General features: G+C 42.4%; 7 protein-coding genes across 7 annotated transcripts; 3 read left to right on the top strand and 4 right to left on the bottom strand.

Annotated features, from left to right (window-relative positions):
• Positions 1 to 152: 152 nt before the first annotated feature.
• I203_104674 (uncharacterized protein) lies at positions 153 to 2,713 on the top strand (the record flags this gene model as incomplete). The annotated part of the gene is made up of 8 exons (XM_019143738.1): positions 153 to 257; positions 778 to 895; positions 954 to 1,234; positions 1,302 to 1,551; positions 1,616 to 1,738; positions 1,804 to 2,106; positions 2,206 to 2,515; positions 2,602 to 2,713. The coding sequence occupies 8 exons, from the start codon at positions 153 to 155 to the stop codon at positions 2,711 to 2,713; spliced, it is 1,602 nt and encodes a 533-aa protein (XP_019006787.1).
• A 242-nt stretch (positions 2,714 to 2,955) lies between these two features.
• I203_104673 (uncharacterized protein) lies at positions 2,956 to 3,954 on the bottom strand (the record flags this gene model as incomplete). Its single annotated transcript, XM_019143739.2, has 4 exons — positions 2,956 to 3,068; positions 3,136 to 3,361; positions 3,445 to 3,651; positions 3,928 to 3,954. The coding sequence occupies 4 exons, from the start codon at positions 3,952 to 3,954 to the stop codon at positions 2,956 to 2,958; spliced, it is 573 nt and encodes a 190-aa protein (XP_019006788.2).
• A 167-nt stretch (positions 3,955 to 4,121) lies between these two features.
• On the top strand, positions 4,122 to 5,095 carry I203_104672 (uncharacterized protein; the record flags this gene model as incomplete). Its single annotated transcript, XM_019143740.1, has 2 exons — positions 4,122 to 4,305; positions 4,530 to 5,095. The coding sequence occupies 2 exons, from the start codon at positions 4,122 to 4,124 to the stop codon at positions 5,093 to 5,095; spliced, it is 750 nt and encodes a 249-aa protein (XP_019006789.1).
• A 335-nt stretch (positions 5,096 to 5,430) lies between these two features.
• Positions 5,431 to 5,934, bottom strand: I203_104671 (uncharacterized protein; the record flags this gene model as incomplete). Its single annotated transcript, XM_019143741.1, has 1 exon — positions 5,431 to 5,934. The coding sequence occupies one exon, from the start codon at positions 5,932 to 5,934 to the stop codon at positions 5,431 to 5,433; it is 504 nt and encodes a 167-aa protein (XP_019006790.1).
• Positions 5,935 to 6,554: 620 nt separating this feature from the next.
• On the bottom strand, positions 6,555 to 7,724 carry I203_104670 (uncharacterized protein; the record flags this gene model as incomplete). Its single annotated transcript, XM_019143742.1, has 1 exon — positions 6,555 to 7,724. One exon carries the CDS (start codon positions 7,722 to 7,724, stop codon positions 6,555 to 6,557), a length of 1,170 nt encoding a protein of 389 aa, XP_019006791.1.
• Positions 7,725 to 8,372: 648 nt separating this feature from the next.
• I203_104669 (uncharacterized protein) lies at positions 8,373 to 9,531 on the top strand (the record flags this gene model as incomplete). Its single annotated transcript, XM_019143743.1, has 3 exons — positions 8,373 to 8,414; positions 8,495 to 8,816; positions 8,870 to 9,531. The coding sequence occupies 3 exons, from the start codon at positions 8,373 to 8,375 to the stop codon at positions 9,529 to 9,531; spliced, it is 1,026 nt and encodes a 341-aa protein (XP_019006792.1).
• Positions 9,532 to 10,233: 702 nt separating this feature from the next.
• I203_104668 (uncharacterized protein) lies at positions 10,234 to 13,705 on the bottom strand (the record flags this gene model as incomplete). The annotated part of the gene is made up of 13 exons (XM_019143744.1): positions 10,234 to 10,772; positions 10,885 to 11,067; positions 11,158 to 11,229; positions 11,283 to 11,401; positions 11,451 to 11,530; positions 11,646 to 12,103; positions 12,161 to 12,340; positions 12,392 to 12,505; positions 12,558 to 12,683; positions 12,749 to 13,109; positions 13,201 to 13,424; positions 13,497 to 13,575; positions 13,637 to 13,705. 13 exons carry the CDS (start codon positions 13,703 to 13,705, stop codon positions 10,234 to 10,236), a joined length of 2,604 nt encoding a protein of 867 aa, XP_019006793.1.
• Between the last annotated feature and the right edge of the window lie 215 nt (positions 13,706 to 13,920).

Raw genomic sequence — 13,920 nt, 5'->3', positions numbered from 1 at the left:
TGTCTGCTATGTTTTCTCTTCTCTTTCGTCTCTCCTTTTTCAACCTATACGCAAACACAAAGGTATATACGAAAGCAAGCAAGGACGCATCCTTGATATAGGACTCTTGTTCATACTGACAGAAGACTGGACATCCCACAATCACCGTGCAAATGTCGGAAGAACCTTCAGCCCCACGAGAACAGATCATAGTGGACCTTGAACCGGGTTCAGAATGGAGGTTCGAGTTGGAGGCGGATGAGAATATAGCGCTGAGGGTGAGTGGTCGCGTTTCTCATACAACCATAAAATCTGTGTTACGAGGAAAAAAATTCATCGAAGGATGCCATCTGTAAGTCAGCTTTGTCTCTATTTCTACACCTCGAAGGCAAATTAGCTGACTGTTTAGAATCACCCTTTGTCTGAAATATCTTATCGGTTCTTCTGGATGTCAACTCTGGTTCATAATGCAATGTATCTAGCTGCACTCATTGTGATGCTATTTCTCGCCTCTCAGAGAGATATACTCTCCCTATGCTTTTCATGATTCTTGAAAACGGAGACGACAGTGCCCGTCAGATATAGAGATACATATCTCACTTCGACTTGACATCCTCATGAAATCAATCTCAGCGCAACTTTGTTCATAAATACATTTTACAATTTCTACCTTCAGATTTTCTTATGACGATCGATCTCATCGGAATGCTCATGAGCTGCTGGAGATTACTTCATCATCGTACTTACTATTACATCTGAATTATTTACTGACTTCTAACCCAAAACTGTCACATATAGGTATTGTCCCCCGACCCAGTATTCGTCAACTCTGAAGAACTCCCCCCAGCTACATGGTATCCTATACATCGATACACTAAAGGAGCGTTGTACGCCCCAACTCAGGCGAGAGTAGAAGGTGATTCTTATCCTTCCATTGAATGTATTTTTGCTATAGTACTGATATAATTTGATAGTAACATCCCTTCCCGCTTCCCAATATACTTCCACATCCACCATCCACCCTCAACTGCTCAACGTCCACCTCGCCCTTGAACGAGATCGTATACTAGCCAAACGACATCTGTTCGGCTCCGGTCCATCAAATGGTGTGGAAAGGGTTGAGAGAGGACCTAGGGTGATGATCATGGGACCACCCAGTTCGGGAAAGACCACAGTGGTGAAGAATTTGGTGAATCTCGCATTGAGTAGTGGGATGGGTTGGACAGTGGGAGTAGGTGGATTGGATCCATCAAGTGTGAGTCTAGCCTCAATCCATTTCTTGTACTTGCATCCACAAACGTAATCGCTGACCTCGTTCAAAGCCATCGAACCTCATACCTGGAACGATATCTCTTTCGACACCCTCTCACCCTCTCCCAACCCATCACCTAGCTCATCCATTCGGTTCATCACCCACTTCCACTCCGTCGAATACACTTTCAGCGGATACACCTACTGTTGGATGGTGGTTGGGTGGATTGGAGCCGACGAACAGGAATGCGGAAGTGTGGAAGGTGTTGATTGAGAGGATGGGCGAAGATTGGAAAAAACGATGTGTGAGGGATAAAATGGGTAAGTATCATATGATATTCAAATACATCTTGAAGGCTGACTAGCGTATATCACAATCATGCAGCCCTCGCTTCAGGCCTGATCGTCGATACGTCAAGTGCATTCACGAATGCCTTGTTAGGTACCAAGAAGGATGATCCCAAGGCTCGATACACCCTCGTTGCTCAAGCTGTAGAAGCGTTTGAAAGTGAGTCCAGCTGCAATTCTAATCGAAGATCGATAAATTAGCTGACAATGAAATGGATCTGGTAGTCGACACAATCTTAGTGATCGGACATGAGAAATTACATATCGACCTATCGAGATTGCCCATCCTCCAGCAGAGGGGTATCAACGTCATTCGAATACCTAAATCTGGAGGAGTGGTTGATATAGATGATACACAAAGAGAATTGATACATTCGTTCCAGATTAGAAATTATTTCTATGGTGAACCGCCTTTACCCAAGGAATTGACGGGTCTGTTAGGGAAGATGGTCAGTGTCGATGGGAATTTGAATCCATATAGTTTTCAGATTGGCTGGGAGACTTTGGTAGTACTTAGAGTTGGTGAAGGTGGGTGATTTCCTCCTCTCTCGTTATCAACATCGACCGTCTAGTCTGAAAATGGCTTTTTAATCGAAGTATGATACTGACACATTCGTTACCTCGCAGAAAACTCTGCTCCCTCGTCTGCCCTTCCTTTAGGATCCTCCCGTATCCTCTCACCTACCCGTCTCACTCGAGTCGATCCATCCGGTCCAGCACATGTCGTAAGACTACTTAATACCGTATTGGCCATAGTAGATATTAAACCTGAAGATAGGAACAAACCTGATAAATCCCCCATAGTGGAAGAGGTAAAAGCTGAAAATGGAGACGGTGAAGAAGTGAAAGAAGAACAACAAGAGGAAGAAGAGGATATGGAAGAAGTACCGTTCAAGGAGGAGATTGGAACTAGGGAAGTATTGGGTTTCATTGTCATGTGAGTGCACACAACTCCAGCTCCAAAAACACAAACAATCTTTCAACATTTGGCCATTGGCTGATGGTTTGGTTTATCTTACATAGCACTGCTATAGATACGCTTAAAAAGAAATATACAGTGTTATCACCAAGTCCAGGTAAATTACCTTCGACGGTTGCTATCGCAGGATCGATCGAATGGGTTGATTCGGCTTAGTACTTGAGTTGGCGTTGCTGCATGCATATATATGTATATATATATATATATATGTATCTAGTTCAGAAAGTAGCTTTTGCTTTATATGTAATCTCACAGAATTAGAGCAGATGGCATACCTCAGGAATTAATGATACGTTTCTCGCAATACCAAACATTCGTATATATTCGTGAATAGATAGAACAAATAGCGTGAGATGAAAACGATACCGAGCATAATGTGAAGGGATCTTCAGATAAATCTAATTATCTTCGTACTTTGATAGAAGAAAGAATAGACTAAAGAAAAACAAGATAAAAGGACTTACAACTGCCAAGATTGTTAAAGCTGTATGCAATCTTTCCCTTTTCATCCCTACGTGATCGGCAATCGACCATCAGCACATTCAGTCAATATTATTCATATTGGAATTTGCACTTACTCTTCTCTTCGTCTCTTGGACCATCAGCAATTTGAACTCTCAATCTCTTAGGTGGGTTGGTCTTGAACCCTGACCAAGCTTCATCCATTATCATACACCATCTTTCATCGGCTCTTCTCCCACTACCATTCTGAACTTCTGTTTCGACCAAGGAAGAAATTTCTATTCTGTTTGGTGGGTAGGTCGATAAGATTGGAAATGCCCTTTGGACAATTGAAATCGTTTCCTATAACAAACAAAATCACGCATTCAGATCTATACTACTCCATAAACATTCCATTCCGTGCTTTGGAAGCACTCCCGACCCACCTCCTTGGTATCTCCCAATACACCCAAAGCATCCTTTGGTTCCCCAACGATAGGCCAACGAGGAACGAACGTATAAGTTACATTGTGAATGGTTGAGCCCGATGATTCCCCTATTCTGGGTGGATAGGCAGGTAATTCATCATGTTCGTGGTCGTTGGACTCAGCGTCGAAGAGCGGTAGGGACTCTTCGTCACCCTTGGGGTGCTTCTGATATGAGGGGAGTAAAGGCACGATGCGTGGTATATTGTCAAGTCGACAGCGAACAAAGAAAGAGAGGAATGAAAGCCAAGTGGAGTGGCGAATGAAGTGACTGTCGTTATAACTTGAATGCTGTGTGTGTCTCAGTGAGTCTTGTCGACAACGCAATTAGGACTTAGGACACGGCCGGGGATGGGTCACAGGCACGGAATAAGGTTATTGGGTTCCCTGGCCCGGTTCCGAGAGGTAAATCAAGAGATTGTGTTGTGACGTGAAACAGAATACACAATGATTGAGTCGAAGAAGCTGCATTCTCCTATTCTCTTTTGAGAGCGAGATCGATATGAATATCCCTAGTGCACCTTAGGAAGGTGCCATCTTCGATTCCTCCTCCCTCATATACTTGTCCCCCAGTTCACTCACGCAGCTGTTCTTACTCTTCCATTCAACAGACTAATAAGTTCCTCACGCCATCCACCATGTCCACTTCCCCGTCTGCCTCTCAATCCTCCTGGTCACTAGATGACGACTCAACAAGCGATGACACTCATAGCATAGCGTCTACTGTCGAGCACACCACTCATCTGCCAGACGAGACAACAATCTTACGTTCACGCTTATCCGACTTCGAGAGGAAGAATGCAATATTAGAGGATCAACTGCGTGAGTTGAGGTATACAACTACCAATCAGTCTGATGAGATCATCACGGTCCGGGTAAAATTGACTGAGCTAGAGGAAGAGAGGACGTATCTGCAGGCGGGTTTAGATCCCACCAGGAAAGAGCTTGAGAATGAGTTGAGGGCGTTGAAGTTGAGGTTGACTAGCAGAAAGACAAAAGTAGGAAGGATGTGTTGGATGATATACTCTGTCGGTCATCCATTGTAGATGTACCAGAGAACAAGGAAGGGACGACAGAAGATCTGAGAGCGATATGTAAGGACCAAGAGAAGCGTATCGAAAGGTTGAACAGCCAATTAACCGAGACGAATAAAGACCTATCAGATAAGATATTAGAGAATCAAGAATTACATTATATAACCCAGAATTTAGAGACTCAGAACGCCAAGCTAAGCGAAGAGATAAAGCAGATGGGAGGGAACGAAGAGAAGCTCAAGAATTACAAGACATCAATATCGAATATCAAGAAGAGATATAAGAAACAATTAGAACACAAGGAGAAAGAGTTGAAAGGCGAATATAAGAAGAAGCAGGATGAGGTGAAGGATGAAAAACAGAAATTGCAAGAGTCAAGTAAGAAGGGAAAAGATAAACAAAGTGAGATAGAAGAGTTGAAAAAGAAGAATGACAAGTTGAGTAAGATCATTGATAAAGCGAAGATGGACAATGAAGAAGTTAGTGAGATGCTGGAACGGAAAGAGAAGGAGATTGATAGATTACGGGAAGAGGTTGAGGGGAAATTGAGGATCATTGAAGGGATGGATAAGAAGTGAAAATAGGTAGCAGGTACCGGACTAAGGGGGAATAGGCAGAGTGGATAGGACGAGATCAGAACAGTGACCATCGCAGCATGCTGGTTGTACGTGTTATATTCATGTTTGTACATCTCTGCTTCTGTATCCATCTATACTTGATCTTATAACCCATTTACACTCTCAGTTAACATCTTCACAGAATATATGACATATGATCTTCATTCATCATTCGAAAATTCATTAACAGTGTGCCGATACAACTTCATCATCTGCTATTTCAGCATTGCCAGATCAGCCCACTCATTCCCACTCATTCTTACATATTTCGATCAAATCCTACTTGCCTGTTCTTATCAATCACCCAAACACCCAAAGAAACTCTCATCCAATTTTCTCTTCTTCTCATTTTGCACCCTTTCGACCTCTTCAGCTTCTGCCTTTCGCTTCTCCTCTTCTTCATGGAACTTCATGCGCTTTTTGGTAATTCGTCTCAAATTGTCGTATTTTGATTTATACGAATCTCGTTGTTCTTCGATTATCTTGATCTTTTCTTGAAGTCGTTCTTCCTTGTTCAGTGCTCTAATGTGCGCTTGATCCAATTGACACTTCAGCTCTGTAATCTCTTTTTGTTGTTGGTCTGATCGTCGTTGGATATCATCCTTCTCGTTTTTGACCTGATCACATTTATCTTGAAGCTCATCCATCTGATGAATCAAAGTTGACAATTCGGAATCTCTTTCTCTCAATGATAGATTATTGGGTCGAAGGATGGAAGCCTTACTGATCTTCCTGCGATTGGTCGAAGTAGACGAATGACGATCTATAAAGGACGGTTTGCTTAGATCCTTGCCGAACATTGTTTTTTTAAAAGAAAAGAGTGCGATTGTGCAAATAAAGGTATCGTTGGTGAGCTAGGTCTCGTTGACTCGGCCTGCATGATCAGGGATTAGACATGAATATCCAATTTCATACTATGATAGAGGATAAAAACATCATCTCGTTGTGATCAAACGGCAGAGTCATGTTGAATAAAAAGTATAGGTGTACGAAAAGGGGCGATCTTCCTCGACGACCATACACAGGTGGACAACCTCCACCGGTCAAAGATTACGATGTGGTCATCTACTCACCTTGTTCTTGAGAATCCAGATATGTTTATGGGTGGAGAGTGATCGAATCCAACTGGTCATAGGAGAATGAGAATGAAAAGAAGGAAAGGGAGTTAATCGATCCAATTATTGGATTCCGATTCCCCTATTGTGATTGTATGTATGGATGACTGGATGATCGGGTGATCAAACGCGGTGGCCTGTGCGTTGCGACCCATTCATCCGTCATTCTCTTCCTTGTTGCATAGGTGATATATAGTGATCGTATTTACAACATCACAGACGATGATCAACAGTAATCCATGGTTAAACAACCGTAGTGAGATTACCCCAAAATATGGCTTCAAATACTCTAATGAGATAAAACGTCAATCTTCCAACAACGCCAACCATCTTTCGTTCACTTTCCTTTTCTTATCCGAACTATCTTTCTCACATTTTTCAAACTCTTGCCTTCTTTTTCGATCACCTTTCATCAAGCTTTGTTGCTCTTTCGTGATTCTTTTCAACTCTTCATACTTCCTCTTGTACGTATCACGCTCATCTCTCAGTCCTGCTACATCGTCCTCTTCTAATCGATTCTCCATAGCATTCAACTTACGTTTCAGATGTATGATTTCCTCATCACGATCTTGAATCGTCTTTTTGAACCTTTCGAAATTTAATTGCAATTTTGCGAAACTTACTTGCCAAGAAGAATCCTGCTCTTGGATGTTTTTTGTTGCTTGTTGTCCATCTTCCAGCGGACTGGATTTACCATCTGGGAGGTATTCGTGGAATCTGGAACTCGAACCGTTGAGATCATCCGTTATAGAATTGACCAGGATAATGTTCATTGAGTCTGATTGACGTTCCCAATGATTATTCACATAAATTTCTCCATCATCTTCAAGCTCCTGGACCTCCTTATCCTTGTCCTCATCGTATTCTTCGTTCTCGCTATCCTCGTGGTGGTTGACGGAAAGTGACGTAGACGTACTGACTGCGCGACTCGGATGAGTGAAAAGAGGTAGTCCCTTATTTTTCAATCGAGTGTTTAACCTAGCAACGTATCTTGATTTTCTATCTTCTGGACTTTGAACAATAAGGTTCAGAAAATGTTCAGACGGAGGATGATTATGCTCTATCAGCCCAGATCCACATTTCTCATCCAACTTGAAAGGTCCCGAAGCTCTATCTCTTCTCTCTTCGCCGCTGGGATTTTCAGTGCAATATCTAAATGAAATGTAATGTCGACATCCGTATCCAGGTGATGTATCTAGTTCTGGATGTTTCTTCGTACCCCCATTCCCCAAGTCATCATGATGATAATGGGAGCAAAACATTTTGAATTTTTTTTTACCATTTTTGGGAATACCACCTCGATCCAACATATATTTGTATCCTTGAGTCTTGGCGAATACGTTCAACTCGTACTCGATATCCCAGAAACTCTTCATTTCTAGTCCCTCGAGAAATTCGATATCGGGTATTCCACTGATGTCAAAGGATGGGGAGGGGCTTGTGAGAGGAGATGATCCAGTGAGAGGTGATTCCATGGTGACCTTACGTTCTGAAGGGAGTATGTGAGTGGGAAGGAAGGGTGCTGTGTGCCGGGCGATGTGTAAAAGTTCGTGTTGTATATCCCTGACTGGCTAAAAGGCATGTCAGGATTTAGCATACACTTTTCGAGGATGATCACAGAGCAGATAGAAGGTATTGGGCCTGACCATAAGACATGAAGGTAAAAGGGTGCTCCGTCTTAACACCTCACATGTTCGCTTCGCAAGGCATCACTCACCTATCGGTTGCTCCCCAGTCTACGATCTCATCTGGGACATCGTAATGTAGCTGTGGAATGAGGTGTATGCGTCTTCATGAAAATGATCATTGGAAGAGCGGAACATAACGAAAAGGAAAGAGAAGGGGAAGGAGAATAAAAGCAATGTTTTGTTATGAGTACAACTTGTATCGATCTAATCTTAAAGTTCCTTGATGGCGACCGTATGGATCCGTGCACCTTTTTTTAGTACATGGCAGATGGTCCGTGCGGTGATATCACTCAAGTCAGCCGATAGTGACATATATAAGTAGGATATCAATTCATCGTGTTCCTCCTTCTTCCTCCATCATCTTTCTCTCTCACATGAATCCCCATACCATTCCGATTTATCGAGACCGCTTCATCAGATTATCGAGAGATCAAGATGTCACCTATACGACGATCTGCCAAATCGAACAAAACCAACGTAAGTCAGCGCCACATTCCATTTTCGGAAAAAAGATAATAATGGGATTGCTAAACTCTCACTCCATCTTTCCTGATCAGACTTCCTCTTCGTCTTCATCCTCCTCAGCTCAAGCAGGATCCTCAGCCAGTTCCATGGATGGGTTCCCACGTACTTTCGATGAGACCACCATACTTCGCAATGCCCTCCTAGAGACCGAGAGAAAAGCAATCATCCTTGAAGGTCAACTCGCTATCAAGGAAGAAGAATACACCAAGCTTTTCCAAGAAACTACTCAGCTGGATGAACGACTCAAGCAGTTCTCGTCTCGAGTCAATGACATCGAGGAAAGTGAGAAGCTGAAAAGTACGATCAAAAATAAAGAAGGTGAAATTCGAAGATTGAAAATGGAACATATCAATTGTGAAATTGATCGATGTAATCAACTTTTACTAATCGTTGATACCAAAAGGAAGGTCAGGTTATGATCGACAAGCAATTTTCTGATCCCGATTCCGATTTGTTCTTACTTCATCGTAAAGAATTACTTGACGAACTAAAATCACTTAAAGAAAATAACAACCAACTTAAAGAACAATTGAAAAGTTTAGACGAAGAGTTGTCTAACCAAATTGCAATTAACATTTCTACTCAAGATCAGATCGATGACCTATCTGTTGTCAAAACGCAATATGAAGAATTGAAAGTGAAATTTGACGATCTACAAAAAAGTAAAACTAGAACCAAGTATGAAGATGAGGAAAGTAGGAAGATGAAGAGGGATTTGTTATTTGCTAATAATCGAAATATTGAATTGAAAGAACGATTAAATGAGACGGAAGAACAAAAGAAGAAAGTGGAAGACTCGAAAGAAAAACTCGAAGGAAAACTTGCAAAAATCAGAGAGATGCTTTGTGATGACATGCCAGAAGGAGAAAAAGATGACACTTCCCGTCCCGATGATGGTTCAGAAATGGTCAAGGTCAGGGAAGAAGGTGAAGGATCAGGTGGTAGTGGGGCGGGATCGAAGGACCGAAAGGGGAAGAAGAGGGCGTCGGAGATTGATGCAGGTGATACGGATAGTAAGAGAAGTAGAGCAGCTTCGGGAGGGAAGGCCAAGGCCGAAGGAAAGATCTGAATGGGAAATTGTATAGAAGTCTTGTGAGTGTGAGTCCAGCGAGAGAGAAATCTGGAAGTTAACTAATCAAATCTGTGATTTATAGATGAAACAACACCATTTAGTGATGAAAAAAGCGATCATATACCAATATCAAGCGTTGCGATCCGAGCTTCAAAAGCAATGATCGATAACATCTTTTATTTCATTCGAGTCCAACATTTATTGTGGAGTCTATCATCCTATCATTCTGTTGCTCCGTGGTGTTACTATAATACTGTATGTCGTACCTGCCTGTCAATATATATTTAAAGATTTGAAGAAGATCGCGGTGACACACATCTGTTCTGCTTTTCTGCCACTGTATACCATACCATACTGTACCATAAGAGCAAAACCTTTGTATATATTCAAAATGTATTTTGTGTATATTTTCCATCAACACGTATACTGTAAAGCGGACAGCAATCAGTGATCCAGGTTATCTGGTCGACGATCAAGTCGTCATTCAGATATCCAAGGACGATCGACGAGTGACGAGGGCTAGTGACTAGTGACTCGAGTCAGGTACACAGAATACTGTATCGCAATACAGTATCCGAATACCATAATTGAAAACAGCACCTGTACAGTATCTTATGAATTTGATTTAATTATGCATTCGTCCCTTCTACTTAAGTCTACTGTACCATGCAAAATGATCTACCTCCGCTACTGCAATTACTATTGCTTCTTCTCATCTTCTTTATTCTGTTCACCCTGAAACCCTTCCAATCCACTTTCGTACCCTTTCCTTTTCTCCTCTTTCTCAGAGGGAGAGACGAATACCCAAGCGTCCGGACACCGTTCTCTATATTTCTTATGGACTTCTTCAACATCTTCGGGAGCAATCGATTGTAGGAGAGTCAAGGACTTTTCCATATATATAATATGAGGTATAACGTCTGAATCGCCCAGTTTCAATAACACTTCTTTAATTTTCTGTTTACCCTCTGGGGAAATCACTGATAAATCTTTAGCAGCGTAGTAGATCTCTTCGGGTGTATTGGCCTTATCAACAAGCGAGGTACTGAATTCATCAGGGGAAGTAGTGAGTAAAGATGGAAGTTCCTTTTCGATTACCGATTTGATGGATTGAGGAATATCTTCTGATGATGTGGAGGTGATTTGGTGGAAATGGAGGATTTGATATTGTAGTTTAGGATTTGAGGGGGAGATGGATTGAGAGGATTTAAGTGATTTCAAGGCGGCGAGGTACATCTCTGAAATAAGTCGAAAGGAGAAAGTTGATCAGCTTATTGCCATTCGCATAATACAGATTCTTCGACTTGTCCCTTTAGGTCCTTGTGTAATACAAGATCGACTCGGACTCACTCTTCCTGATGAAAATCTCATAACCACTCAACCAAGTTTCCACTCTCTCCGCTGCCAATCTCTCAAGAGGTTTCCATAATTTCAATGCGTCGTCTATTGGAGTTTCAGATTTGAGGAGTTGGATACCCGTCGGGTCAGAGTCTGGTACGACTGGATCATTCTTCTCTCCTGATGTAGCAGCCGCTATCAACGATGATATACCATACCAATATCAGTTTCATCACTAACTCAGATTGACCCAGTGTATGGACACGTAAATGACTCATCACTCACCCTTCTTAGCTTTAGCTTCGGCTTTTTGAGCTTTCTTAGCTTGTTTCTTACGTTCGGCTTCTTCCTCTGGACCTACGACCATACTTTATCAGTGATTGCTAGTTCGGGTGTCACCATCAACTCACTAATCTTCTCCTCCGTTATACTGGGATCATCGAATACCTGAGTATAGATCTCGATAGCAGCGAGAGCACCCTTGAAGTAGGCTGGGTGAGATCGAAGTTGATCTTCATACCTCATCAACCTAATAGCATTGTTAGCAGATATCAGCTACATAACTTAAGTTCACTTACGATACGTATGCACCAAATGTCATCCTCCTCATGCAGTAGGTATGGAAATCGTATTGGTCGTCTTCGTAATCTTGGAAAACCTAGAGTAGAAGGTGGTATCAGCTAAACGATGTTGATGATTACCTAGTATAGAAGATGGTAGATAGTACTAATTCTGTAATAGGGCTAGGCTAGGTACCAGAGGTTGCAACTCACAGTGACCAAAGCTTGATACCTTTTCAAAGCCATCGCCAAATTACCTCCTTTCCTATATGCATCCCCTTCTTCCTGGAGGAACCACAAACACTGTAGATCCGTCAAATCCTGTACAGGAGTTAGATCCTTCTTGGTGAACATGGCTAATAACTCTTCTGCTTTCTTGACTTCTCCGGCTCTTAACCAGTATTTCGCCGATTTTCCATTTAAGAATCTATCCTGACCGTCCAACAACCTAGCTTTTTCCATCTCGTATGCTGCGTTCAACAAGTCTCCTGATCGTTTGAGAACCATCGCTTTGGCCATGTATAATTCTGGCAGAGTGGGTGTATGAGTGATTGCTTTATCGAGTAATTCTAAAGATCTAGTGTAGTTCGGTAAGGGTTGTAGAGGATAGGATAAGTGGAGTGAAAGGTAGTAGTATCCCCATAATAACATTGTTGGAGGTGATATCGAACCTATACAAAATGAAATTAGCATGATATGTAAACTAAAGAATTTAGGTCATGACTCACCATCATCACCCAATGACGCATCTTGCTCCAATTTATTTACGATATCTTCTACGATCTGACCAACCACCTTCATCTTCTCAGAATCGGTATATACGCCCTTGACGTCCACGAAAAAGGATGGTACACCCCTCTCTAAACCTTTGATGATATATGCTTTGGCAAGTTCTCGGAATTTGTCACCTGCAAGAGTCAGTCAGCGTTGTTCAGCTCACACAGAGCGCTAAGACTAACCTGTTGAGTAGTCTAAAGCCAAACGACGAGGAGCAGCTGAACGAGGGAATGTCTCGGCGAACGTCGACAACGTTTCGAGGATCTTCGAGCGAGATTCATCGGTAAGTTCGACATCTAACATAGAAGTCAGCTTGAATCATAGATGTGAAGTGAAAAAAAAACTCACTCAAGTCGATCCCCTTAGTCTTTAGATATCCCTTGTAGTATTCCAGATTATCTGAGTTCTGCTCTAACAACTCTTGGTACGTTTGCAGAGCATCCTCTTGTCTTCCGAGATTAGCGAGCATTTGCGCTATATCCCAAATGTGTGAGTTATGCGACATATATCTGTGTATAGCTTCAGTTTGAAGGACTCACCCTTGAGTAAGGTACATTCACCTCTCGGACTGATGATTCCATCTCTCACACCTTGTCTCAACTGGTCCAAACCCTCTTGATCCTTTCCAGCTTCTATACAGATCCTGATCACATGCAAGAGGATCTGTGATTTTTCCGGTCCAGTTGCACCTTCCTCCTTGAGCGTAGATTGATAATCGTCATATACTTTCAATGCTTCTTCCAAATCTCCATTCAGCTGATGAGCAATAACCAAAGCAAGCCAAGATGATCGGATTTGAGGTCGGAGTAAGAGATAATGATGTCTTGCGGCTAGGGCAGCAGGGTATTGTCGAGTATGAGTGAGGAGAGCTATGGAATCTCGTATTAACGGGATATTATCCTAGTATAATACAGGACGAATTAGCGATACTTTCTTCGTGTCGTTTTGATGTTTGGTTGGAAGCGAAGAGAGAGAGAGAGAGATGACCCACCGGATCCTGTTTCCTGGCCATTGCAAATGCTCTACTAGCTTCATCCCAATCTTTCCTACTTTTAGCTAAGATACCCAATACGTGCCATGTGATGTGACTTGTGATATCCTTTTTAATGGCCAGTCTAGCCATCGCTTCAGCTTCCTCCTTCTTAGGTACGGCTGATACCGTCAGTGGCTCGGGAAGTGACGAATGGAGAGTGAGTGCCTTGAGAGCGAGCGTTTCTAATCATGTAACAATGGCATAACATACTGATCAGCGTTGTAGTATGATGGAAAAACTGATGGTGGACGTACCACCATGATTAGGGAATTTCTTCAATATCGTGTCAGCAGCTTTTATACCTTTTTTATACTGCTTCAACTCATATTGGGTCTGTTAAACCCCCAAGATCAGTGAAAGTCTATGAAAGTTGACTGAGATGGGTGAAACGTACGAGCAATTCTCTGAAGAGCTTGCTCTCCTTGTCTGGCAGCTGTCTGTGTTTTGGTGCAGCGTGGGCCATCTTGAGTGTCTCTCTGTCTGTCCAGTGGTGTTTTGAAGGGATGAGCGGTGAGATGGATTTGGTGCAGCTATGATGAAAGAGAGTAATCGTTCGCTCAACGATCAAGATGCGTTTCGAAATATGAGTATGAGTATGAGTTGGATCACCAACTCAATTGTCAGGCTCACTCACTCTGTCACCAACTTGTCCCGCTTTACCCCGCACTCGCTCACTCA

The sequence above is a fragment of the Kwoniella mangroviensis genome, assembly GCF_000507465.2.
Source record: "Kwoniella mangroviensis CBS 8507 chromosome 1 map unlocalized Ctg01, whole genome shotgun sequence".
NCBI classification, from domain to species: Eukaryota; Fungi; Basidiomycota; class Tremellomycetes; order Tremellales; family Cryptococcaceae; genus Kwoniella; species Kwoniella mangrovensis.
The sequence above is the reverse complement of the archived record's forward strand: the minus strand, read 5'-3'. Positions and strand labels throughout refer to the sequence as shown.